Source organism: Astatotilapia calliptera, chromosome 1, assembly GCF_964374335.1.
Source record: "Astatotilapia calliptera chromosome 1, fAstCal68.1, whole genome shotgun sequence".
NCBI lineage: Eukaryota > Metazoa > Chordata > Actinopteri > Cichliformes > Cichlidae > Astatotilapia > Astatotilapia calliptera.
This window is the reverse complement of record NC_137422.1, coordinates 38,710,438-38,737,689: the sequence shown is the minus strand read 5'-3', so window position 1 is coordinate 38,737,689 and position 27,252 is coordinate 38,710,438. Positions and strand designations below refer to the sequence as shown.

Genomic DNA, 27,252 nt, shown 5'->3' with positions numbered 1-27,252 from the left:
TATTTTTTAATCTCCACCCCTCTTCAATCTCTACTTCAGTGGTGTGAAACATAAAGCCCGGGGGGCAGAATCGGCCCAGCAAAGACTGAAGAAGGACATAAACTTTGGGTTTTGAACTATATTTTGCAGGTTTTACAGTCTGTTTGTTTGGGGGGTTTACTACAATACTACAAAATATTTCATCGACAATCATTAACAGGTTTCGGTGAGCTCCCAGAAACTTTTCTGTAATTTTACTTTTAAGCCCAAAGACTCGTGCTGACAGATTTCTTTATCTTGTACCAAAACTGAGTGGTATGCATTTCTTTTCTTTTTTTTTTCTTCCTTATATTAAGATATCGCGGGAATTAAATGTGCAGTTAAACTTCTTTGCATTCCCAGACAGAGAAGCTTCACTGGTCTGGGCCATTTAAAGCCAGGCCCGTGATGTAAAACGAGTTTGACATCCCTGCTCTGTGTGGAGGTTTTGTGTATTTCCACTGTATTGTGTGAAATGGAAAAATGATAAAATTCTACTTATTTTCTCAGACTGACCACTGCTTTTTGTTTTCTTTTGAATGGGGCGAGAGTCTTTCCCTTCCAGCTCGGGTCCAGGCTTTTAGCTACGGCTCGGGTGAACACTCTCGTTCTCTGCTTTAATTAGTGCCTCAGGTTGTGGCGGCCTCATTGTGAAAAAGCTCCTGCTATGCAGGGTGCGGCGTATGGACGACCACAAGAGCCACACACATGGAAATAAAGAATTCTGTAAATAGTGAATTTACAAATGCATAATTTATTGTACAATTTATTTAAGCACAGAATTCTTTATTTCCATGTGTGCGGCTCTTGTGGTCCTCCATAGCAGTGTGCCCGAGTCGCATCTACTCCTTGGACTTTACTGACCAGCGAGTTGACACGATTATCACTCCCATCTTCTATATACAGTCTGTTTCAGGAGGCTGTCATTTAATCATGAGCCTGCTTTACACTGTGCTGTTTTGGGTGAGGACTGTAGTTTAACTTGTTCATGTTCTGGTTTTACAAGATGATCACATCTGTTCATACATTTATTAAATCTTCATATAGTTTTTCCTTCTGCTGGAGAATGACCCAGATGTGACCTCATGTCTTCTCATTCAGTGTTTTTCCCCCCCAAGCTGGCTCTGCCCCTTCACCATGTTTCTCCAGAAACATGGCTCCTCCTCAGTAATCCTCCCAAAGAAGGAGCAGTTACAATCACCAGATGTTTGCAAAGTTCAAACATGTCAATGAATTGAAAATCTGACGTCACGCCGAGCAGTATTGATGTGTGACGTCATAGCCGATCGGTACCGAGCATCAGCTGTGAGTCAGTCAGCAGGAGAGCTTCACCTGCAGTGTCTCCGTCTCTTTAAAGGGGGACTGGGCGGGTCACATGCCGGCTCCGGTGTCCCCTCCTCCGTGTCTTACCGGAGTCTGAGTGTGTGTGAGCGTGGGTCCATGCGCGCGCGTGTGTGTTGTTGATGTTGTAAACCGGCTCCCGGCCTCGCTCCGCGTCCTCTCCGTGTCCCGGTGTGTATATAAAGACTCGGAGGATGTCCGCCCGCTGAGCTCCGGGGACGAGATGCTGCCGCTCGGACTGATGCTGCTCCTGCTGCCGGCCGCCGCCGCCGACCTGCCCGGGACGGGCGCTCCGCCGCTCCGGGGGCCGGGGCTCGGCTTCTCTCCACCGGTCCCCGCCTCTCCCTCCGCCCCGCCGCTCCTCCTCCCGCAGCCCGGGGCGGAATACGGGGCGCCCGGCGTCGCCTTGGCCCGGTCCGCTGCAGAGGAGCCGACCGGCACCGGAAAGGAGGAAGACGCAGGGGAGCATGATCATCATCACGGCGGCGGGTACCGGGTGGTCCAGTGGGAGTGGAGCTACGTCCAGACCCCGTACATCATCGCCATCTGGCTACTGGTGGCCAGCGTGGCCAAGATCTGTAAGTGTGTGTGTGTTTGTGTGTGTTTGTTTCCCAGCACCAGTACACAGACTGGAACTTCACTGGTCTCCTTACTGCAGCTGGAACCAGACTGGAAGTTTATTAATGAGAGTGAGGGAATGGCTGCAGCCACTGCCGGAATCACCTGCTGCGGAGCCACGGGCCACAAAGTTCCTGCTGGGCCCCCCGAACCCACCCCATTTTTGATATAGTAAACACTGATGTCTAAATCATTGGTGATGTTTCTAACCCTGATTATTGTCAGCTACCAAAATAATAATAATTTTAAAAAATGGTAGAGAAAAGCAAAAGTAAATGATTTTTTTTTTGTTTGATTGTTACCAGGGTTTTTAGAACAACTTTAAAAGAAGAATTAGGCTCATTACTGATGGTGACTTTGAGCTGATGGCTTAATTCATTAAATGGTTGAAAAAATAAGTAACAAATATTTTCTTTTTTAAAACGAAGACACTTATAACTGCCAATAATTGTAATATTTTACTAATAATATTAACCAACAAGTGACCACGCTATTTTAGCAGTATGCCCCAGTGGGGTCTCCTACTCAGCTTGGGATAATTTCCTTCTTTTATAGTTTTCTCTGATAATGAACACTTTTGTAATCGACAAAACAAGAGTTTAAAATATTTTCTGAGTTTGAAAGTAATGATTGGAGTTTTAGATAAGGAGGAAGAACTAACTGCTGGTTTTAGCCTCACAGTTCTCCTATGAAATCTTTATCAGTCACTGTACATGCTGAACAACTCGATAAAAGACCAAGTTTAATCAAATGGCATCTGTACAAACTAAAATAACTGAGCTTTTTAAGATTTTGGTTGCATATGAAATGTTCTTCTTCTGTGTACATTTTTAATAAAGGTTGGATTTCTAAGTAATATTACAGAAACCCAAAGGAAATCGTCAAACCTGAGGCCTTCCATACAGCGCCTTCTTTTCATGTTAATTAATCCAGTGTTGAACAACTTTTATTTATATCTATCTGATTATTTCTGATTATTCGCTTAGTTTAAAAATGAGCCACCCAGACAGAAGACAGAAATAAAACTAATCTTCACATGATAAACAAGTTGTCGAAGTAATAAAACACATTTAGTTTCTTGGGGATTAGATTAGACGATAAATGGAGGTCATAAAAAGAAGCGAGATCAGAAAACTGAGATATCACCAAGTTCAAAATAAGAAAATCATATTTAGTGAATAAAACATGAACAGAATCAGTCATTATATTGTTTTCATAAAAAGAAATTAAGACTCCAGATAAATGAGGCCACAACAATAAATCAGTGCTGTACAACATAATATTAAGTATAACATTTATTATTATCAGTAGTATTGGTGGTATTTGTTGGTTTTGCATCACTGTAAATGTTCAGATTTAACAGTTTTTAACATTGACAGCACGTTTCAGCTATTGATGTCTGTTTCTGGACATAAATTTTTATCTGACTCTTCTACGTAATGACTCGTAGCAATCACTTCACGGTTGGTTAAACTGTGTAATATGAGGGGTAGGTGTACCGAAGCTGTTGCTTCGACCTGCACCCTTTCTGTCTGAAATATGGCTGGTTTTGTTTTGTTATGATTAGATAGCAAAAGTGACACCAGCTGTTACTTCAGTCATTAAGACTAACAAATGTATTTATGAAGATACTAAGATTACCTTCACCAATTCTGTTCTCAGCAGCTTGGTACCTAAAAAGCACTTTTAAGAGAACTGAAGAAGAAAACTCCCAAAATAAAAAAAAAACTAAACAGACATAATGTTGGACATCCAGCTGGCAGAGCTGTTAAAATGAGCACCTTCTCATCATGTGCTGATCTGTGTTCTCTACAGTGTGCAAAAATAAGAGGATTGTGGTTGGCATATACCACAAGAGGACTCCCACTGCTGCCTAAATACACTTCAAAGAGTTTCAAAGCCCAATATTAAAGTGAGTGCTTCTTTTCTCCACAACAGAGTAGTTTAGTTGGCGAAACCTGAACCTGTGGGGCAAGTAGCTTACTACCCGCTCAATATCAGCTGCATCCTGTTGAACCGGTGCTACCCCAGCACCTCAGCATCTTGTTAGAGCCCACTTTCAGCTGGAAAGGGTCCCACTGACAGGGAGCAACAAGCACAGGAGTAGATGAAAGAAGAGCGTAGAGGAATGATCCTTAATCTTTGGGTTTCTTGAGGTCCTGGGTCCATATCCCGGAGGAGACCCCAGTTTCCCCAAGATGTCTCCATCTTGACACAACTGAAGGAGTCCCTGTAGGTAGAGTAAGAGGTCGCTTATGTGGCGTGTGTGCTTGGATGAGTGGGTTGATGAGTCTGTTCATCAGCCAAGAACTGGCCACGTCTGCTAAACATTAATAGTAATGAACAATAAACTTTATGTAGTATTAAAATGTGAAAAGAACAAAGAAACCTTTGAACCTCGATCCTCGAAAGCTTCAGTGTTTCAGAACGTTTCAGAGCAGCAGGACTTTAACTGACACACACACATTCTCGTTTTGATATCTTAGTGAGGACATCTAATTGACATAACACTTACCCTAGCCGCTTACAATAACTCTGACCTTAACCTTCGAAATGAATGCCTAAACCTAAGCATAACCTAATTGTAACCCTGACACTAAAACCACGTTTTGAATCTCAGAAATGCCTTCAAACTCGTGAGGACAGACTGTTGGTCCCCATAAGTATAGTAAGGTTCCAATTTTTGGTCCTCACAAAAACGTCTGAACAGGTACACACACACACAGCCATGTTTCCATGACTCTCATTCACTTCCTGGAGACAATCTCGAACATTAAATGCTGCATTCACCTTAAAAATTTGACGCTTTCGTCCCTGTTAAAATGACTCGTCCCCATAGCATGATTGCACATTTAAGTCCCCACAACATGAGGAATACCTGTTGACATAAATACTTCCCAAGCTGCTGGTGAGTCACTGCACTGCAAGACAATAGTACGCACATGCTATACATACTGCTTACTAATGTGGTAATGTTAGTGACACACACATGCGTGCACACAGACACACACTGTGGCTCTGTTCTAGCTGGCTGCACACATTCAGATCATTTAGACATAAATCAGCAGGTCTGGTGATCTCTTGCGTGTTCTTCCTGTTGTTAAAGCCGAACACAAGCATCTACTGTTAAATTCCCCGTTTCCTGTCACTGTGAGATTCTTCCAGGCTCACAGAGCGCCACGGGTGGGTTAATCCGACACTGAAGACGGTCTCAGACAAATGTGCTCTTTCCTGGTGTCTTTTAACATTCTTAAAGCTAAAACTTTTAAGCTTTTGATCTTCAAAAGTCAAACCTCCATAACAGATATATAAACTTTAGGCTCAGTCATTTCTTTAAGAGACTGTTCACTATCATTTAGGAGTTAATAGACCATTTTGGGGACTATTTTCTGCAGTGGATGAATCAGTGTTTGTTGCTCTAGATTTTATTTGGCAGAGGGGCGATTCATGTTGCAGTGAGTCAGAATAAACCACCGTATGTGTGTAGCTTGATGGTGATGAAGCCTCAGCGATGTCTGTGAAGGTTCTCAGTCATCCAGGTCATCGTAGTCTAAGGAGCTTGGAAAGAAAAGCTGGACCTAACCTAAAGAAGTCCAGACGCTTTTCTTTCCAAGCTCCTTAGACAAGCCTCAGGGATGAGTTTTAATGGTGGAGCTCTGCAGCTCTGAGGAATCAGACTCAGACGCTGTCAGTCTCTGTTTTCAGAGCTGCTTTGGATGTGTGGTGTATAAATGGCCATGTCTGGACGTCATGTTGAGCAGCTGAATGTTCTCAGTGTTTTTTGTCCTCGCTGTGCGTCTGGTGTGTAGGTGGTTCGGCTGTGTGTGTGTGTGTGTGTGTGTGTGTGTGTGTGTACTACTGTACAAAGCAAATATTAAACATGCTTCTCTTGAAACAAGCAATGAAGCGTCAAGCACCAAAATCTAGGATTTTATTTCAGACTGATGTTGATCAGACAACGAGCTCTTTCTTTACTCAACATTTATGGGCTGCATTGTTATTTTATTACATTTTATTTGTTAATTATAGTTTATTAAATGTGTTCATTGAATGCACAGCAGTTAGTTTATTGAGCATAGCATATAAAAAATATGACCACGGTCATCGTTTGTTAAGTCCTGATATAAAGCTTCAAAATGAGTGTTTTCCCAGTTGGTGTATTGGAGTTTGAAACCCGGGCAGATCCGACTGAGAAATCGAGAGTAACTTCACTCGTATCCAATCATACTTCTAACTAATAATAATCAGAAAAGCGCTCGCTGGAGTCATAGCTCACAGAGGCAGTAGAATAACGTTTCCCTTAAACTTCTACACACTCACACGTCTTTCTTTGCAACCAGAGAAGTCGTCTGCTGTTGGCTATTAAAAAGTTTAAGCCTTTAATGTAAAGTGTATCATGAGAATTTGAGTTTTTGATACTTTTACATCATTTGTGTGTCTTTCCCCCAAAAAACAAAATAAATTGCAATAAAAATGGTACAAATTAAAACTCGTACAGTATATGCAAACAAATAGTTATGGAAGCCCGTTTCCGCCACTAAAAAAAAAAAAAAATGGATCCATAACTCAAAATTTCGAGTTATTTTCTCAAAATTCGAGTTACTTTCTCGAAATTTTGACATATTAACTCGAAATTTCGATTTATTAACTCAAAATTTTGAGAAAAGTAACTCGAAATTTCGAGTTAGCACTGCCAATCAGTAATCTACGTGAATGACGTCATTTCCTCGTTACCCGGAAGCTGAAGCCCTCAGCTACAAATGCTACAGCTAAGCTACCGGTATTACATCCAGTCGTGAATGCACAGATTGCTGAGTGTTTTCAGCCTGGCTTCACAAATGATGAAATCCCTGTTATTAGCTGAATCACATGGTGTTACTATCAGAAAACGTACTCGCCAAAGCGCCAGTTTGTTGGGATCCGTTTTTGAGTGTGCGTTCCTCTGCGCCATATGCTTCCGGGTAACAAGAAAGCGACCTCATTCACTTATATTTTTGATTGGCAGAGCTAACTCGAAATTTTGAGAAAAATAACTCGAAATTTCGAGTTAATAAGTCGAAATTTCGAGAAAAATAACTCGAAATTTCGAGTTATGGATACTAGCTGTTTTGTTTTTATTTAGTGGCGGAAACGGGCTTCCATAAATAGTTAATTAAATTGTCAGAAAGTTTAATTTAACACTCTGTTTGACAAACTAAGTAATTATTTCATGGTTCAGGTTTTAAAGTGTTAAGACACAAACCCAGAAGCTCAAAGATCGACAGACGTTATCTTATGATGTTGGTTAGAAAAATTAGAAAAGTTCTGCAACGCTCTTTACAGTGAGCTGAAGGACTGTATCGCTCCTCTTGTTGTGCCTCCTCTGCTATCTGTTATCCAGAGCACAGAGTCGTGTACGAGTACACCATGTAACTGAACTGCTTTCTGTAAGAGCGTCACACACATATCCGTTCATATATGTGAGTCAGGCAGAAAGCTCATTCACACATGAAATTTAAAGTTTTGTTCATGTTTTGTTATTTTATTCTAGTTAAAAGCTGCAAACAGCTGATGCTCCATGTGTGTATGTGGAGAATTCAGTGTGAGGATGACCCAGCGCTGTTATCCATGGTCACGGAGAACACGGCGCATTGATCCCGATGACCAGCTTAAGTAAAATGCAGAGTTACCCTGTTTAAAAAGACTTATTTCAGTTGGAAAAGTTCAGTATCAAAGTCTGCAGAATGTTCAGGAAGCACGATGATGATGATGATGATGATGATGATGATGATGATGATGATGCAGTTGAAGGTTCTGGGTTCGTCTGACTTGTTGTAGTTCTACTTCATTCTGCTTCAGCTGATCAAATTATGTCGACTGAAATGATAACGAGGAAGTCAGAGGCTCCTCTGACTCCCAGTTTGTCTGGATGGTGATCCAGCCCTGGCTGATGGAGCAGAGCCTTCTGATTGGTGTAAATGAATCATCATGGAAACAGACGCACACAGTATGTTCGTTCAGGCTTTGATGTTTTTTCCCTGTGTCCTGATTTATGAGGAGCATCACCAGCGTGTGTGTGTGTGTGTGTGTCTTGTTGTGACTCACCGCAGGCCTTGATGGATTCCTAACTGCATGTCCAAGGCTACAATGGCAGCGCTGATTTTTGTTTATGTGTTTCATCAAATGCAAAAATATCAACAATTCAGAGAGCAAATAATTGCCTCCTCACATCTCAGCACACGTGCGACACATGTCCGTGTTCACACCTGCAGACCTGACTAAAATGAAGCACGAGTCAGGAGCTGCAGAGTCAGATGTTTGTGGAGCCAAGCAGGTGGAGAAAAATAGAGCTGACATAGGATTTAGTAGCAGAAGGAACAAAGAGGAGCTGTTGCAGGAAACAGAAGGTAGAGAAGGTAAATTAAGAAAAGCAGATAAATAATTAAACTTAACGAAGTCATGCAAACTTTTTCATGCCTTGTTTTGTAATCGGTGCATCTTGTCCTGCAGTGTTCCACTTCTCCCAGCGCTTCACCACCGTGGTCCCAGAGAGCTGCATGCTGATTCTGCTGGGTCTGGTCCTGGGCGGGGTCGTCCTCATAGCCAATAAGAAGCAGCTATACCAGCTAGAGCCCAGCCTCTTCTTCCTCTTCCTGCTGCCGACCATCGTGGGTGATGCCGGATACTTCATGCCGGCCAGGCTCTTCTTCGACAACCTGGGAGCCATCCTGACATACGCTGTGGTGGGAACGCTGTGGAACGCCTTCTGCACTGGGTTCTCCCTGTACGCTGCCAAACTGCTGGGGTTCATAGGTCAGTGCTGTGGGTGCAGGGGTCATAGGTCACAGGTGTGCATCTGCAGTCCTGCATAGCCCCACCTCTGTGTAAATTTATAGTCTGCCCTCAATCCGAGCTCTTTACAGCAATCAGTTTGTTGTTCTCTGAGTTTAGTCTTTAAGGCAGCGCCTCTTTCCAGGAAACAGAAATAACTTGTGAATAAATTTGAGTTAAATGTGCCAGCGAACAGCATTTGTTCAGGACAAACACACAGCAGTAAATTTACAGTACATTAAGTGCCTCTAAAGGAGATTCATGGTGCTCATTTCCACCTTTATTGTTATTTTCTGGACTCAGTGAGAGCAGCTTTCCGTAATCCAAATTTCAACATAGTCCTTATTTATGTTGTCATGTTGGGCTTCGGTGTGTCCCTCCGGTCCATCCTCTGTCTGAAACGAGCCGCTGTACCTCCTCTTCCTTTAACTCTTCATTTCTCACAGGTTTTTTTAGACGTGTGCTGACCTCATTACTTACTTTGGTCATGTATATCATGGTCGTGGTTATGCTTCCTACTCTTGAGCACGATTTATATATGACAGCGAATAAACGAACACATATCACCTCTCCTTCCCCACAGAAGCTCACCTGCCTCCGTCTCCTCCTCTGTCACACCAGCCCCCTGCATGTTCTCTCTGAGGTCTTCCTCTTTCACTCTTGCTGCTATCCTTTTGTCACAAATCACCCCCGACACTCATCTCCACCCACTCCACCCTACCTGCACTCTCTTCTGAACTCTCTGTTGTCTTCACTGGTTTGTGATAGATTTCGTAATCATTGCAAACACAGTACTGACAGAGTTCGCCGAGCATCTGAGAACCAGTGGCGCAGAATAATTTCCTTTAAAATGTTAAAGTTGCTTCGTTTAAAACTGGAAACTTCCTGTTATTGTTGTGTTGTCCCGTCTCTTCATATTTCCCGCGTGTCCCTGCAGATGAGCACGTGCAGGCCGAAATGTTGGACTTCCTGCTGTTCGGCGCCTTGATCTCAGCCGTCGACCCCGTGGCGGTGCTGGCCGTGTTCGAGGAGGTTCACGTCAATGAAACGCTCTTCATCATCGTGTTTGGAGAGTCACTGGTCAACGACGCCGTCACCGTGGTGAGAACCACACACAGTCCGTCAGGCACAAGGGACGGGGGATGGAAAGTGGCACGCACACATGCGTCAATAACAATCACCAGCTGGTTATTGTTACTGATGGTGTTAAAATTGTAACTTATCACCCAATCCTGAAAGACTCCAATAATAATACAAGTTTTTATATCATGATTATATCACCAGAAACTCTGATACATGTGTAAACTTATTTTCTGTATGTATGTGTTTTTCTTTCTTTTTAGTCTGTGAAATCTCTGCTGACACATTTGCAAAACAGTTCTTGATATCAAAGGTCATATTTTCTAACTTAAATTACAATAAAAAATAAACAACACACACGTGCATCTCCACACAGTATTTTCCTGTTCAAAACACATCTTAAAATTGAGCACAATTGAGCAAACAGACGTACGTCCCCACAGTAGGTGTAAAACCAGCACAGAAACACATGATATGTTAAGGCAGAGCTGCACACACACACACACACACATACGCTCTCACACATGCCTCATCATGTCAGGTGTGTTGCTGTGGCAACAGAGCGGCTTACAAGGTCAACAATGACTAGCACACAAGGACGCACTGTGGGCCGTGTTTGTGCGAACATATCGTTTCCTTCATACTTCACTTGTTGCATTTGTATGAAGTGATGGTGGCAGTGAAAGGTCGAGTGTGGGTGCTGGTGCCGGTCTGAGCGGCAGCAGGTCCGCTGATTTACGATGTTACTCCACATCAAGAGAGACAGAGAAGAGACAGAATCTGGTGAATCGGAGCAGCAGAGCTGCGTGATGAACACGGACCAGGACAGAAGAGCAGAACCTTCACATTTTCTCACATTTACTGTTTGAGAAAGCTGAGATTAATCAGTTGTGAGGAGATTAACACTGCAACTGTCTAATCCTCAGCAGCACTCCGAATCTGAGCTAATCCCACCAAGAAATGGAAAAATCCAAAGTGTGGGAGCACTGCAGCCATGACCTGCAAGCACAGGACGAAGGAAGGAGTTCATTTTCTCAGGCTGGCCGCTCACTACTGCTGCTCAATCGCTTCACATCACAGTTATTACTGTTCAGGCTCAGCTGAGTGCTGCATGCTTCCCCGAAGCCGCACGCCATAATTTACTGTTGTCACGCAGCACATTAAGGTCCTGTAAACAGTAAGAATGCCTGGAATTCCTGCTGTGAAATGATTATTTGTGGGTATAAAGTGGAGATTCATACTGTGTGAATCAGCTTAGAGAGCAGAGGACATGAAATCAGTGTTTGAAAAGCAGGGAGGGGGTTTCCACTGCAGGACAATAAAAAAGAAAGCAATATAACCCAGTGAAGTGAGCTGATATCCAGCTGGTTATCACTAGTGTTGGGCAGTACGTTCAAAAATGCACCGTACAGAGGTGACCTGGCAGTGAACAGAACAGCAACAACATGTTTCTTCATCTTGATTGTATTAGAGTTTAAATCACAGAAACTGCAGCACAGACTTCTTGAGAGGTTTCCCAAAGGGAAGCCGCAGAAAATGAAGCTGCAATAATTGGGAGCAGATTTTTTGCAGCACGTGCCCCACCTGACACAACCTTCCCACGGGGCTGACACTCGGAGTGCAGCAGCCTGTGACCCCTGAGGCTGCTCTGTGTCACCTCCTGCTTTCAAATCTGGAATCTTTTGCGTGTGAAGCAATACGTGTGAACCTCCACACTGCTGAGACACTGAGTATATTAAAAACTTAATTAAGTTGAGGTGAGGCTGAGCAGAGAACTGCCGGCTGAGGCTGCCAGTCCTTAAATGTGAACAAAATCTATACAGGTGAGATACAAAAAACAACAAAACAAAATAATTAGCTATAAATGGAAACCATTTGTTGGGGGAATGACTCTTTTTGAAGTCAGCCTCAAGTGGCCACTCAAGGAACTACAGTTTTTATCACCTCATGATGGCTTCATTTATCAGCCCCGGGGTCAAAGGTTGCTGCCTGGTCATACATGATGACCTCTGTTAGCCTGTGAGCGCTCCAGCTCCAAATAACAAAAAAAGAATGAGGCTCCACCTTGTGGTGCTATTAAGCACCTGCACTTTAACTGATTTTCCCGAGACGCAGATCACTAAACATTAGACCGTCCGTGGGCTCAGACCTCCAAACACCTACAGTCTAAACCTGTCTGTGTTCTGCAGGTTTTATATAAAGTCTACATTTCCTTTGTGGAAGTGGGAGCAGAGAATGTGCAGACAGCAGATTACTTCAAAGGAGTCGGTGAGTCCACAGAAAGGATCAAACTTTGACTTAAACCTGAGTCCTGTGACTTACGTCCTCCTCCTCTCCTGCAGCCTCCTTCCTCATCGTCAGTATCGGGGGGACTATGGTGGGTCTGATCTTTGCCGTCATCTTGGGCTTCATCACTCGCTTCACCAAGAAAGTCCGGATCATCGAGCCGCTCCTCGTCTTCCTGATGGTCTACTTGGCCTACCTGACCGCCGAGCTCTTCTCCCTGTCCGCCATCCTGTCGTAAGTCCATCCTCTATAAATCAGAACTACCAGTGTACAACAGATGGAGCGGGTTCTGGGTCTAAGGTGTCGCAAATCTGCATTCTTTCTGATCATCAGCAGATGGCGACTTCTCTGGTTGCAAAAACAAAAACATTTCCATCCATCTTTTGTATCAACTCTGGTCTGATTTTAAGTTTTACAGCATGTCTCACTTTGTCTTTTTGTCACATCTCAGCATGACCTTTTGTGGCATCGGGGCCAACAAATATGTGGAGGCCAACATTTCCCAGAAGTCTCGAACCACGGTGAAGTACACCATGAAGACTCTGGCCAGCATCGCAGAGACCATCATCTTCATCTTCCTGGGCATCTCAGCTGTGGACAAGTCAAAGTGGGCCTGGGACACGGGCCTGGTGTCCTGCACCCTCGTCTTCATCTTAATTTTCAGAGCTGTCGGTCAGTCGGTTTCCATCGTGTCTTAAAATAGTTCAGCATCTTACTAGGATATGTTTCAGAGTGCGAGGAGACGGCGGCTTCACAGAAAAGCAGAAAAATACGGAGCATCTGCTCGATGATCGCTGATGGAATAAACCAGCTTTGTCCTTTTCTGTTTGCTTTTCCTGCGGTGACCTTTTGCATGGCTGATCTTTAACTGAGCACGCTCAAATGTCACACTCGTATCAGACAGAGAAAAACCTCCTTTTTAACCTTTAAGGCTTTTCCCCCTCCTGCTCCACCTCTCCCTGCTAAAAGGAGGCGCGCAGAATTTAAATTGAATCCAGAAAATATGTCGAATCTTCTCCACCCTTAAATTAAGATATTTCATGCAGCACAAAGGTGAAACTGTCGTCCTTTCTTCTCCAGGTGTGGTTGGTCAGACCTGGGTCCTGAACCGCTTCCGCCTCGTGCCACTGGAGAAGATTGACCAGGTGGTGATGTCATATGGCGGCCTTCGAGGAGCAGTGGCGTTCGCCCTGGTGGTACTGCTAGACGGCGAGCAAGTCAAAGCCAAGGATTACTTCGTCGCAACGACGATCGTGGTCGTCTTCTTCACCGTCATGTTTCAGGTAGGAATGACGGCGTTCAGCGCCCTCCATGAAAGACAGACGAGCAAACGAGTGAGGTCAGGTGACCCACGCCGTGACTTTTACACAGATTAAATTTAGTTTGACACCAGTGAGTTACACTATTCTGCACAGATGGGAGCAGGGGCGTGGCTAAAGGGCGACCTGAGGTTGCCCTGCTCCCCTGCCCCCTTAAATTTGACCGATTAGCGTCTGTTCGCTTCAGCCATTTTTCTGTTTTTCTCACTAACTGGCTGCTGACTGACTGAAATTTGACTCGCTTGTTGATCTGTGTCAGACCTGGAATCTGTCACAAGTTAAGTGTTTTAAAAAAACAGAAACGAGTTTGTCGATGTTATAAAGTGGCCTTTAATTTCACATTCAGTGGTGAAATTATCGAGGAAATTGGAGGAAAGTCGGACTCGGCTGATACCTTATTTCTTACGTGGATTTTTTGGAAGTTTTAGTGAAACAGATTTTAGCAGCAGGTCCAACCATCCCTGTCCTTCATGCTGCACTCAGTGTGCTTCGAAGCCTCTGCAGATAACAAACAGGAATTGTTTTTGGGTTCCAAAAAAACCCATTTAAGGCCTTCTCACCATCATTATAAGTCACCCAACGGAGTCAACTGCAAAGCAACCAATCAAAATGAGGACCCAGCATTAACTGTGTCTGCTTCAGGCTGTTAGGAGGACTCACAGATTCATCCTTCCATCATCTTAGGTGTTAATCACACATGCATGTGTTTGATATCATCTTAATTTAGATAGAATAAGCATTTCCTGCTAAAAGGATCCCCTGGAATCAGAAGCAGCCAACTGAGTTAGCGTCTGTTTAGTCTATTCTGTTCTATTCTAAACACTAAATCTAAAGAGTATACTTTGGTGTAAGTCATGAGTTGACGTTGAGGCTGAAGGACCTTTGATTCCCATCATGAATCACGGACCTCAGCAGACGGTGGTGATTCCCACAAATGTCTTCTGTTAATGAGTTACCGTCTGAGTGCAACAGATGGTGGTTTATCACTTAGATAATAACGAAAACGTGACTTAGACGTGGATAACGCTGACTCATCTCTGGATTATGACCAAATCACTTCTCAAGTTCATGAGCTGTTTTAGAGAAACAGTAAAAGAAACTGGAACACTGCTTCAGAGGCTGTGAGTCTTCTGGGGGGCTGAGACATGAGGCAGGGCTACATTGCACCAGTTTTAGCTCCACTGTAATGTCGTAGAATCAGTGCTTATACTTATATAGAGTGAATGGGTTAAATCCAGAGAGGAATTTCCCCACAGGGATCAATAAAGTATACATTAAATTCATCTAATATGTACAAAAAGAAGCACCAGAAGGCAAAAACACTGCTACAAGGCTCAGGAATATTTAGAAAAGCAAAAGAAAATTCCACTAAATCTTCCATCACAGGAGAATCCAGTGCTGGTAAATCCACCTTTAATGGATTCAGACACGTGTACAGCGAAGATAGATGGCTCTGTTTTGGTGGGTTTGCTGCCACCTCGATGGTAAATGTCTCTTTGAGATTAAAATGCTAGACTGGAAGTGCCATCACGACTTTAGCAATAGAGAAGGTCCTGGGGGAGGTGTCCACATACTTTTGACCAGAAGCTCTCTGAGACTCTTCTCTCGTCATCAGGGTCTGACCATCAAACCGCTGGTGAAGTGGCTCAAAGTTCCTCGTGCCACCAACAGGAAGCCTACCATCAACGAGGAGATCCACGAGAGGGTGACTTCTTTTTCTTCCCCCTTTCCTCTTCTTCTTCACCTTCTTCACCGTCGCCCTTCTCATTAATGTTTTGTCTCCAGGCCTTCGACCACATTCTGACTGCGGTGGAGGACATCGCAGGACTGCAGGGATATCACCACTGGAGAGACAAGTGAGTGTCCCCGACATCACTGCAATGTTACAGCAACATCAGAGGAAGCTGCAGAGACAAAGTGTTTCATACCTGTCGCCCTGTCTGAGCTCAGGTGGGAGCAGTTTGACAAGAACTACCTGAGTAAGCTGCTGCTGAGGAAGTCCGTCTACAGGAAGAGTGAACTGTGGGAGGCTTATCAGAAGATCAACATCAGAGACGCCATCAGCGTCATCGACCAGGTCGGAAAAACCATCCAAGCATTACTAACATTAAGTGTAAAGAAGGAAAGCAGCCAGCAAGTCCTTCACTGTCACATCGAGAGAGTTTTAAAGCGTGTCAGCTTTACATCTATCGTAGTTTTATATCAATAACATGTATGAAAGTCAGTTATGGCTTTTGGTTTTGCCAACACTGAAAACTTTCAGAAAATGAAAATGAAAGGGACCAGATTCATAAAGAGAACCACACACGTGCCCGTAAACGACGAGGTATAATCCCTCTCTGCTGACAGTGACTTGCATATTTCATGGACCGATGAGCGATGACGTCCCGTCTCTGTCAGTTCCTCTGAAAGCCACCAGGTGGAGAACTAAACCAAGAATTAGAGTCAGTAGGCTTCAGTGTGAAGCTGACAGAGGTTTGCTGTGTGTAGGAGGAAGACGACACTTTAGAAACATTCAAAATATGACAGAGACTCGTCGATCCCTGAGCATCAGTTCGTACAAATCCAGACGCATTAAGAAAACAGCATCATTTGTTTTTACTTTGAAAATATAATTTGAAAATATTTAGAAAATGATTTTTTTTCTATGAACTTTTATTTCATTCAGGAATGTTATCTTTCATTGTATTATTTTATTTAGCTTTTACTTATTGACACACTATATTTTGTATTATTCTGTTTTATTTCATTCTGCTCTACTTGCTTTTTTATAAAAAAAATTTTCCTGTTCTAGTTTAACGCTGTGATTAACAGAGAGGACGGTGCTTGAGAGAGGTGAAGAAGAGAGTGCAGGCAGGGTGGAGTGGGTGGAGACGAGTGTCAGAGTTGAGTTGTGACAGAAGACAGCAGCAAGTGTGAAAGCGAAGGTTTACAGGATGGCAGTGAGACCTGCTGTGATGTGTGGTTTGGAGATGGAGGCCGAGCTGGACCAGGATTATAAATGAGTACATCAGAGACAGAGGCAGAGCAGGGAGAGCGATATATAAGGAGGATGGAGATGGAGCTAACAGGCAGGAGGAAAAGAGGAAGACTTCAGAGGAGGAGGATGTGCAGAGCGTGGGTGTGACAGAAGAGGATGCTGGGAATGTGTGACATGGAGGCAGATGATCTGCTGTGGTGACCCCTGAAGGAACCAGCTGAAAGAAGAAGAAGAATAACTACACTGACCTCTCTGACAAAAGAGTTTCCCACCTTTGGAGATAAATTGCCTGTGAAAAGACATGAAATCGTCTCTTTTATGGCTTTGAAAATTTTCCAGTTTTAAGGTCCTTCCTTTAAATTCTGTCTCAGTGTTCTCAGACTGAGCTGGCTCTGATTTTGGACTTGTTGGCGTCTCCTTTCACGACTGTGAACTTTCCTGGTCAGCAGAGTGAAACACAAACAGTCTGACCCGCACCTGCACAAGCTGAGCGTTTTAATAAATCAGCCTGAAACACAGTGAGGGGCCTCCAGGCTAACGCTCAGTCCCCCCGTGAGGCCGACATTAGAGTCAGAGCAGAGGTGAGTTTTATTTATCAGCCCACCAGCTGAGACGAGGAAAACCCCTGGACCAGATTTATGAGGAAAACAGGAACGAGACAGCCTTTTTATTATATGACGATCCATCATATGTTTTTAGGAGAGCACAAAAATCTCCACCGCTAAAAATCCATACGCAGCATTTAAAAATTCAGTAACTTTATCATTTTTCCTACAGAAAACTTCTTAGAAACCAGGTCAGCATTTCTGGAAACAGACTTTTAGTTTGATGGATAAACAGCACAACAGGTGGGAATATCCACTCTGGGTCTACCCTGGAGCTTCCTCCCAGTGGGACATGCTTGGAATTCCTCAGGTGGCTCCTGTTAATTTGACTTCAGGGTGAAATGTCCCTTTGCCTGTCAGAAAACCACAAAAATGTTTACAATAACATTAACTGTGGGTTGTAACAAATGAGGAGGGTGTCAGATTGGATACTGTTTATGACTGACTGAGTGCTGGGGCCTCTGGTGGTCATTAAAGGAACTGCAAGTTTTGGTGCTTCGCTGTTGGTTTCATTTGATTTTGTGGAGGTCACCGCTTCGTTTGAACCACCAAACTGTACCACCAGGTGATTTGCAAGTAGTGCACCTGCAGTAAGACATGTTTTGAAGAGTGTGTGTGTGTGTGTGTGTGTGTGTGTGTGTGTGTGTGTGTGTGTGTGTGTGTGTGTGTGTGTGTGTGTGTGTAGGGTGGGAACGTCCTGACCTCAGCCAGACTGTCTCTGCCCTCGATGGCCAGCAGAGCCTCGTTCCCCGAAGTCACCAACGTCACAAACTATCTGTGAGTCACATGACTGCAAAATCTGCCCTGCCGGACTCATAAAAGTTTCAGGTTTCACCCTGTGCCCTTTGATAAGTGAATTATCAAACTCTTTGTGAGCTTTTCAGTTCTGACTGGCCTGAATGCTCGCTGATGTTTGTCTGTTCCAGACGTGAGAACGGCAGCGGTGTGTGTCTGGACCTCCAGGTCATCGATAACATTCCTGGAGCCAAAGTGGAGGAGGACATGGAGACGCACCATGTCCTCGCTGGAAACCTGTACAAACCCAGGAGACGGGTAAGTTTTTCCCTTCTTGGAGCCCCAAGGTTTCTTAAAGTTGTGGAGATTGTGTTGGAGGGCACTCAAGATGTTTCAGGGTCTTTAAAGTCATTATTGAGATCTTTAAAGAAGATCAGGACAGGGGAGCAGGTCTCACTGGGAAATGAAATGTGTTTGAGTGCGTGAGGCTGAGGCTGGTGTCCTCTGTGTTCAGTATCAGTCCCACTACAGTCGTCACTTCATGCCGCTGGGGGAGCAGGAGCGCCAGGACCGGGAGGTGTTTCAGAGGAACATGAGGAGCCGCATGGAGACCTTCAAATCCACCCGATACAAACGCCACAAGAAGGAACGCAGCCTGAAAAAGGTGAGACGCATCAGTCACCGAAACAAGCTTTAACCAAAGTCCAGAGAAAACATAAAGTTCTGCTTAGTGCACCAGACGCCAGTTTTTTAGGAACAGCTTTTAGACTGTTCCAGGATTTAGTCGGTCCCAGGGTCCTCGGTCTTTCTTGTTAAACAGAATGATTGTGATGCTGAAATAACAGCTGTCGTTACAGACTGGTTTTTGCGGTTGTCTAGTTTGGTTGTGATTTTTTTTTCACCTTTAATGAACCAGGAAGTGAAATGCTTGAGATTAAGAATCACTTTTCTGAGCATGCTCTGAACAATGTATTTTTTTTTAAATCAAGAGAAAACCCATGACCTGCTCTGTTTGGACTGAATGGATCTGGAACGATCAGATGACTCCTGATGATGATGATGATGGAGGAAAATACAGTACAGTAGATGTACTTCATAAAGTGTTTCTACTTCTACATCTACTGTACTGTAGCTGGAAAATGTTTCCTTTGGTGTCACAGCAAAATTTTTATGCGTAAAGATTATGAAGACAAACAGTGTCATTGTGTTGTGAAATGAGTGAGTCTCATTGTGCACTGATCGGTTATGGTAAATGGCCTGTATTTGTATAGCGCTTTACACATCCAGTCATCCACACACACATTCACACACTGGTGATGGCAGCTACGTTGTAGCCACAGCCACCCTGGGGCGCACTGACAGAGGCGAGGCTGCCGAACACTGGCGCCACCGGGCCCTCTGACCACCACCAGTAGGCAACTGGTGAAGCGTCTTGCCCAAGGACACAACGACCGAGAACCATAACCTTCCGATTACAAGGCGAACTCCCAACTCTTGAGCCACGATCACCCCATCAGTTGTTTAAAGCTTGGCTTTGCTCTGCTCTCACTGGGCTTGTTTTGGGACTTAAAGTGCACATCATGCAGTACCTGCATCTGTTCTCACCGTTGCTCCAAATCGAGCATTTTTATTGGGTGTATATCTTCTGTAAGCTCAGTAAAGTCCTGCTAGTTTCCAGCTCAGGTCCATAATATCACAGAGAGGCTGACGGATCAGCTGGATGGCGAAATTTCTCTGTTTGTGTCGTGTGGGCGAAGCTGATTATGGAGGTGCGAGTTATTCATTCAGCTTTATTTATGCAGGCATGATGCAGCGGACTACCTGTGCGGAAAGCTCAGTAAACAGAAAGAACCAGACGGACAGAAAATGACTGGATTATTTCTTAAAAACAAAGAAAGAAAAAGACATTCTGGAGTGAACCTGTTTTCACAAAGAATCCCATTTTACCACTAACAGCCCTCTAAATGACACGGTGCGGTCCGCAGATTACTATGGACACGTGGTGGATCGGTCGTTGGACGGGTCCAAGGAAATCTATATTTTAGACTTTTGTAAACGTTTCATACTGAGTGACGCAGCTGGAAGATGAAAGAGAGAGACAACGTTTAAAGGTTTTAAAGAGATTTTGAGTCTTAAACTTGTGGGGACGGGCACTTTGTCCCCACAAGTATAGTAGCAATCCAATTTTCTGTCCTCACAAAGATGTCTAAACGTGCACATGGATCCCTGCGTCAGTCTGTTTAACTGTAACATGACATTTGAGACTGTGAAACGGTTGGTGGATTACAGCGCAGAGGCTTTTACCGCTGTCTGTCACGAAGGACTGCTGATTGAAGGCCGGCTGCTTCCTGTTGTGGCTCACTGCGTTTGCTCTCTCCCCTTTCAACAGCGGCGAGGATCCGACGTCAAGGAGGACGGCAGCGATAAACCCAGACGTAACGTCAGCTGGCAGGACAAAGGTAACGCAAATAAAGAGAGCGCGCTGCAGCCTCAGCGGGCTCTTTCTACTTACCAACGCATCCACACATCTGCTCTGAACGTCTAAGGAAAGATTCCTCTGCCATCAGAGAGGATTTTAATGTCTCCACCTATCAGCAGACGTGATTCTCTGTCTTTGTGTTCAGATCCGGTGGTTGTTCCCGTGGAGACGGAGGACAAAGCTGAACATTCAGATCCAGAGAAAGACGAAGACGTCGGGATCACCTTCATAGCTCGGAAGGCCGAGACGCCAAAGCAGCGACCCAAATCGGGTAAAACGTCACTGTGTCACTCAAAAACTCAGTGGACCTCAAACTCTCTTGTGTGTGTGAATCTGGATGTAATAAGTGAGGAGTGGAGTGGCAGACAGAGGGACACAGTAAGCTCATAATGTAGCAACTTATTAATCCGAAGGAAGACATGCTTTAAAGCAGGGGTGGGCAACTCCAGGCCTCAAGGGCCGGTGTCCTGCAGGTTTTAGATCTCACCCTGGGTCAACACAACTGAATCAAATGATTATTTCATTACCAGGACATTACAAGACATGTTGAGGAGGTCATTTAGACATTTAAATCAGCTGTGTTGGACCAAGGACACATCTAAAACCTGCAGGACAGCGGCCCTTGGACCATAAATTACAAAATTAAAATCATGTTGCATTCACAAAATGAACTGAACAGGCAAATAAAGCTGTGAAGTGATCAGGAAGTGTTTACTGAGCTAACAGATTAAGTGAGTTTTAGGGACATGTTCTCATAGACTTTAACTGAGCCAGACTTCTTGTAGAAAACAGAGGGGTCGCCCCCTGCTGGCTGCTAGGAAGACTGCAGATTTTGGGCACTTCAGTCTTGGCTTTACTTATTGGATCCAGAAGCTACATCCATCTTTGATTTGCAGTCCCTGAGGTGAACGTCTGATTAAAGTCACATGACTAACTAAAAGCAGAATCAGAATCTCCTCCTTTTCTTAGAGTGTGAACCTTTAAGTCTTTCAAGCCTCGCTGCTCAGTAACTATCCCCCTGTTGTGTCTCATCCTTCAGTGCCAGCAGCTCTGGAAGGGTGTCAAATTCCGCTACTACCACCACCACCACCTGCACCGCCCTCACCACCACCCGCACCCTCCTCACCAACCAGTGAGGACAGTCATTTGCCGTGGAAAGGCAGTCTGGGCTCGCCTCCCCCCTGCGTGTCTTTGGAGGCCACAAAGATCATCCCAGTGGACCTCCAGCAGGCCTGGAACCAGAGCATCTCCTCTCTGGAGAGCATCTCTTCCCCACCGGCCCCTGCTGAGCCCATCCACCCACGGGTGAGCGCCCTCTCCAGGCTGGGTGGACCCCGCCCAGCTTCCTACACGCCACCCGGCAGCGCAGCGGGCAGCACTTTCTCCATCGGACCTCAGGTGTCTCAGGGCTCGTTCCTCTTCCCAGACAAGAAGAAGGAGGAGGAGGAAGAAGAAGAGGACGTGGAAGGGGGAGTGGCTGCGGAGATGCAGCCGCTCATGTCTTCCCTGAAGCCCCCCGGGCCATTGCCGCCTCCACCTCCGCCACCTAGCTCCGCCCCTGGCTCTGGGAGGAGGAGGACCCCCTGTGTGTACCTGAGGAGCCTGGTGACATCGCCCCCTCCTGAGCCTCACAGCAGAGGCCCCACCCAACTGTAACAGCAGATGCCAGATCAGTGGAACATCAGCCACCTGCAGAGCAGGGCTGGACTCCACCAATCAGCAGCTTCAGGATACTCACAGACATCAGGTGATGTGCTTCCTGTTAGGCCGTCCAATAGGAAACTAGCTCATCATCCATCCTCCCACAGCTGCACCTCTTAGCAGGTCCGATCTTCTCTCCTGTAGCCTGAGCTCCATGTGACCAACCTGCAGAGGTCAGAGGTCACCTGCTGCTTTTGATCTGCGCGTCACCAGCCGACACAGGTGCAGACAGGTGTTCAGATTCAGGTGACTGTTAGGCAGGTGAACGGTGTGATGTTACAGATTTTATCAGATCTCATGTTCAGACTCAAAGCAGCTGTGTGTTTATGTGTCTCTCGTGGCTTTCAGCTTCCTGTCTCCGCCTCTTTAGCCTTTTCATTTTCCTCAAAAATGCAGAGTTTTGTCTTTTGACCTCAAAGCAGGGTAAAGGGGTCAGACTGATGGTACTCCAAAGCTCCACGTGGTTGTAGTTTTTGGACATGATTGAGTGAATTAGCTGAGTTCCTGCTGCTGTTTCATCAGGATCGTTTCTTCTCAGTCTGCGGCTCTCAGCTCTGAGCCCAGTGCTGAAGCCTTAAAGCTTTCTGAAAAGGTTTGGTAATTCCTTCAGAAAGCTCTCTGTAGTTTTATCAGATAAACAGGAGGACATAGTGTATTTATTTGGAGCTATTTTTAGTGGCAGGCTAATCAACATCTAAGTCCAGAGCCAAGAGAAGTTTCCCTTCAAGGCTTTCTGATTCATTTTAAAAGTGGAGAGGCCACAAAACACTAACTATCTGTTCACCATCCGGAGGGACTCAAGCCTAGAATCAACCTGCCAACCCAGTGATTATCAGACAAAGCTCTACCGCTAGCACCACAGATGGATGTCCTCACAGTGGGCATAAAACCGAGGCACCTTAAACATCAGCGTTCTAGTAAAGATTAAATATGCAGCTTCCTGTCAGCTCTTCTCTCTCATAAACATGTTTGCCAGCTTTATTTATCCTGATGTCTGAGAGTGGATGGCAAACAGGGAGAGAGTTATAAGTAACTTTAAAAGCACGACCAGGGCCGTGAAGTCAAAGTGGCCTTTGTCTTTCTGTCAGAAAGTCCTGCAGACAAACTTCTTTAGTTGATCCTTTCACTGTCTGTTTGAGTCTGTACGTGAACCGTCTGATCTCTGTGTGGCCTCATGGACAGAATCAGCTCTCAGTCTCGCTGCTGCTCTGCTGTAGGTCTGTGTAGGAAAATCTGTGTGTTATTGATCAAATCTGCAATTTATGACTACGTAATCACGTATCAGCATATTCTTGCTGCAGATGGACATTAACAAAGTCCATTTGACTACAAGTTGGAGGACAATTTCATATTTTATGTAGTTTATTACAAAGTGAAGGAGTTATAAGTGACATAGTGAGTGCAATATAATCACAGATTATGAATAAAACAATAAAAATAATCCTTGGTCCTTGGTTGTAGCAAAGTGCATTCAAACCCCTCTCTGCAGCTGCTGACTTGGGCCTGATTTTACCTGTTTAATGTTGATTTGTTACTAATCAAATACCTTCACAAATTCAGAGGTTTTTTTTCCCTTTAAATGTCCTTTAATCAGTTGCTGGTTGAGGCAAATTTTCTGGTGCAGATTGTAAAACCCAACTGCAGACAGCAGCAGGGGGCGCTGCTGCACAGAGGGGATGCTAGTGTTAAGGCCTCCACCTGCTGCCACCCTTTAACCTGAGCTGATAGAAGCTTTTCTGACAGAGTTCTTTGCTTTGCTTCGAATCTGAATGTGTGTATTTATTCTGTCAAAGCTGCTCGTAAACCGTAAAAATCTGAAAATGTATTTTGTAAAACTGCAGACATATAAAATCTACAGAATAGTTTATTTTAAATGACCAAAGTGTGTAATAACAAGCATAATGAACATATCTATGGCGTGCGTCCGTCTGTAACTGCCTTACTCTGTCGTGTCTGTGTTCAGCTGTGTGTTGATTCAGTGTTCATGTCTTACTGCATGTGTTTCTCTGTGTGTGTGTGTGTGTGTGTGCGTGTGTGTGTGTGCGTGCGTGTGTGTGTGCGTGTGTGTGTGTAGAGGTGGACAACAGTCTCCGGGCCGTCCGCACGTTCTTATCCCACCAGCAGGCAAACATGTTTGTGTGATGTTTCTTTAGTTTTCTCTTGTTTTGCCAAAGAATGTTTTTTTGCCTTAACGTCTCATCGAGCTGCTTTTACTCTGTCAGCCGATCACAAATCTGCAGCATCTGCAGCCGCTCAGCTTCACCCTCAAAGTCCCGTCGGCCTCTCGATCCAGAAAACACACAGAACAAAAAACTGACATGAGATCTCACTGTTCTCCACAGTGCTGATGCTCCATAGACTGTATATAAAAGACAGCATCGTGTTTGAAGCCTCGGGCTGAGGTGGCTCTGACAGTCGCAAGAGAGCTGTGCCGTAAATCATAGCCGGCTTTATCCTCTGTTTTAGTTTAAAGGGGACCATAATTTCCAAAATGAACATCGTGTTGTATTCAGTAAAACTTGAAACCAGAGTTTTAGACGATGCACTCATCAGGAAATAAATATAGAATAATCATATACATACAAATCCAAATATAGGGTTTTGTTTTTACAATTAGAGGAGACGCCCCCTGCTGGCCATTAGAAATAATACGCTCTGCACTGGCTTCACTTTTCAGACCCAGAAGCGACATCAATCTTTGACCTGCACTTCAAAACATTTCAGCCGGAGTGAGCTAATTATAAAACTCTGTGAGTGTCACACAGGAAGCTGCAGGATGGAAGAAGGTTACAGTTTCTTTATTTTCCAAAGAATTTTCATTTTCAGTTTATTGATCTTTAAGTTGAAACTCCCTGCCTAACAGTATAGCTGCTGTTAGGTTTTTCATTTTACTAGAGTGCAGGATTTAAGACATTCAGAGTAAATAAAAGTCTTTGCAAAGCCACCTGACTCACAGAAATGTCAACATCTCAACCTCAGTAAACACGCCAACGCCTGTTCCAGCTCGCTGAACTGACACATTTTTATTTTGTCCTTCGTTTAAAACAAAGCGCCTGAGAACATCTCAGAATCCTGTAATATTTTGATTCAAAAATTAATCAGCTTTGCTTTAAAACGACCGATACATATTTTTTGTGGCATCCTGTTTTTGTAACTTCACACAGGTAAAGTTGGCATCCCAAGCACAAACCAGACATTTTGGTCTTTCTTCTGTTCTTTTTCCTTCCTCGTTGCATGTTAGGCTGAAGCTACCACTTGAAAAAGCTAACACAAAGTAGCAGCGCATGTGTAAATAACTGAAGTGCAAAGACCTGAATTAAGACGGAGTGAAGTGCACGCTGAGTGGCTGCAGCAGGCTGCTGTGATCTGCTTCGTCTCTGCTGTCGCCTCGTGGTGCAGCCGTGATAACAGGAAACATGTCGCTGCTTGTAGAGAGGTCTTCGCACTGTAAACATACTTGAACCTGGAGCTGATGCGGTGGATGCGAGGGGATGACCTCGCCGTGTCCAGTCGATCATTGCCGCAGTGATGCCTGAATCTCTGAGACAGGGGAACGTTCTGCACAGCGGCAGGTCTTCGTCTGTTAGGCCTGTGATTCGGGCCGTTGTTTGGAAAAATCCAATGAATCGTGTCTGTCTTTGTGCCAAATGTGTGTTAGCTTTGGCTTCGGCCCAGAGATCCAAGAGTCAATAAATGTGAGGAGTGTTTTTCTGAATGAGCCCACCTGTCTCCGTGCTTCTTTATTCTACCTGCTTTACTCTTTTGATGCTTTACTTTTAATGTCTGAGGGAAACTTGCTTCATTACGTCTGATACTGTTACTCAAGACCTATGCAGAGTAACAGAACCTAAAACGCCCTCAGAATGCAACCACCAATCAGTGGACAGATGTTTTTAAACTACACCTGTACACTGTAATGTACCTTAGCAGTGCACAGAAATACTATAATACACAGTAATTTATGCTACTTTATCCTTCTGCTCCATCTCATTTAAGACGAAATGTTATATTTTTACTTGACATTTATTTTACAGTTCTCCTTCAGAATATCAGACATCACTAAAATAAATGTTAGTAAAGTAAACATAATTTGAAGTGTTCTCAAACGGTGCAGTACTGGACTAAAAGTCGGCTCCACCCCAGAGTTTCAGTGCTTTATGTTCTTTCTGCTGGTTTCAGTTACAGCAGTAAAACATTCGATACTCTGGGAAGTTTTTCACTTCTGACATTTTCATCATTAATGTCGCTCGGTAGGTTTAGAATACCTCTGGTCTTGTGAAGGATTTTTCATTTGCAGGACTTTTACTATGATGGATGCAAAGAAGGCAAACATCCCCTCTCTGGAAAATACAGCTACATACCCTAAGCTGGCAGACAGAGTGTGTGCTAGACTGCAGCACATGAAAATGAACTCATTCGTACTTTGTATGAAACTTCCAATCAGATTTAATTATTGTTTCAGCTCAATTTAACCCTTCTCCTGACCTTCCATTTAAAATAAAGCTGTGTTCACTCACAGCACCATCTTGTGGTACAAACCCGTATTACACTCATAGTACAGTTCAGCCCTTCTTTAGCTTCTGTCGGTATCTCTTCAGGACAATACACAGTAGATATTTTTGGCAGTTAAACTCATAGTTTTTGTTTCTTCAGATTGGGCCGACAACTTTAGTTAATTTCAGAAGGTTCAGGAGTATTTTCAACATTTAAAAGCGTCAGAGTTAAATACCAGAGCCAGGTATTTACCAAGTTAAATACCTGGCTTGTTATAGCTGTAACAAGCCAGGGGCTGTGTGTAAATGTAAACCCGTTGAGCTGTATGGTATCAGTGCTTCTGAACAAAGCCTTACAGCACGTACTGTATGCATCATGTTGAAACAAGAACCGACATGCATTCATCTGGCCGTGCTGAAACTGTACAAATATTTCTCTTTACTTTTGTTGTTCCTGATTTGCTGCCAGATCTGCTGGTATGTACACAAACAAGGTCTTGACGAGGAGACTGATAATCAGATTATCTCTGAATGCAGCTCGCTTTGTAGTTCACCTCTGCAGACGTCATTTAACGTGCAGCAAAAACTACAAACAGATGAAATTAAAAAATGTGAAATTTAAAGTTAGAACAGCTTGTTTTTATTCAGTCCTGCAGCCTAAAAAGGAAAAGTTCAAATTTGAATTTGAGTTGAATGAACATAAAAATGAATTCAAACTTTTTACAAAGTCAAACAGAAAATATCAGCCGATTTCACAAAATTCACAAAACTATTTAAATAAGCAGTG

At 44.2% G+C, this 27,252-nt stretch overlaps 1 protein-coding gene across 2 annotated transcripts; it reads left to right on the top strand.

The window, feature by feature from the left end:
* Positions 1 to 1,316: 1,316 nt before the first annotated feature.
* slc9a5 (solute carrier family 9 member A5) lies at positions 1,317 to 25,690 on the top strand. Of its 2 annotated transcripts, none has more exons than XM_026176116.2 (16): positions 1,317 to 1,937; positions 8,467 to 8,769; positions 9,725 to 9,888; positions 12,057 to 12,135; positions 12,210 to 12,387; positions 12,605 to 12,825; positions 13,234 to 13,436; positions 15,088 to 15,177; positions 15,258 to 15,328; positions 15,423 to 15,549; positions 17,743 to 17,834; positions 17,984 to 18,110; positions 18,307 to 18,456; positions 20,182 to 20,251; positions 20,417 to 20,542; positions 21,311 to 25,690. In XM_026176116.2, exons 1-16 carry the CDS (start codon positions 1,583 to 1,585, stop codon positions 21,925 to 21,927), a joined length of 2,973 nt encoding a protein of 990 aa, XP_026031901.1. In that variant the 5' UTR covers positions 1,317 to 1,582; the 3' UTR covers positions 21,928 to 25,690. The 2 variants fall into 2 exon arrangements, with proteins under 2 accessions (XP_026031901.1, XP_080156912.1); XM_080300786.1 differs by lacking the exon at positions 1,317 to 1,937 and adding an exon at positions 8,254 to 8,372.
* The last annotated feature ends 1,562 nt before the right edge of the window (positions 25,691 to 27,252 follow it).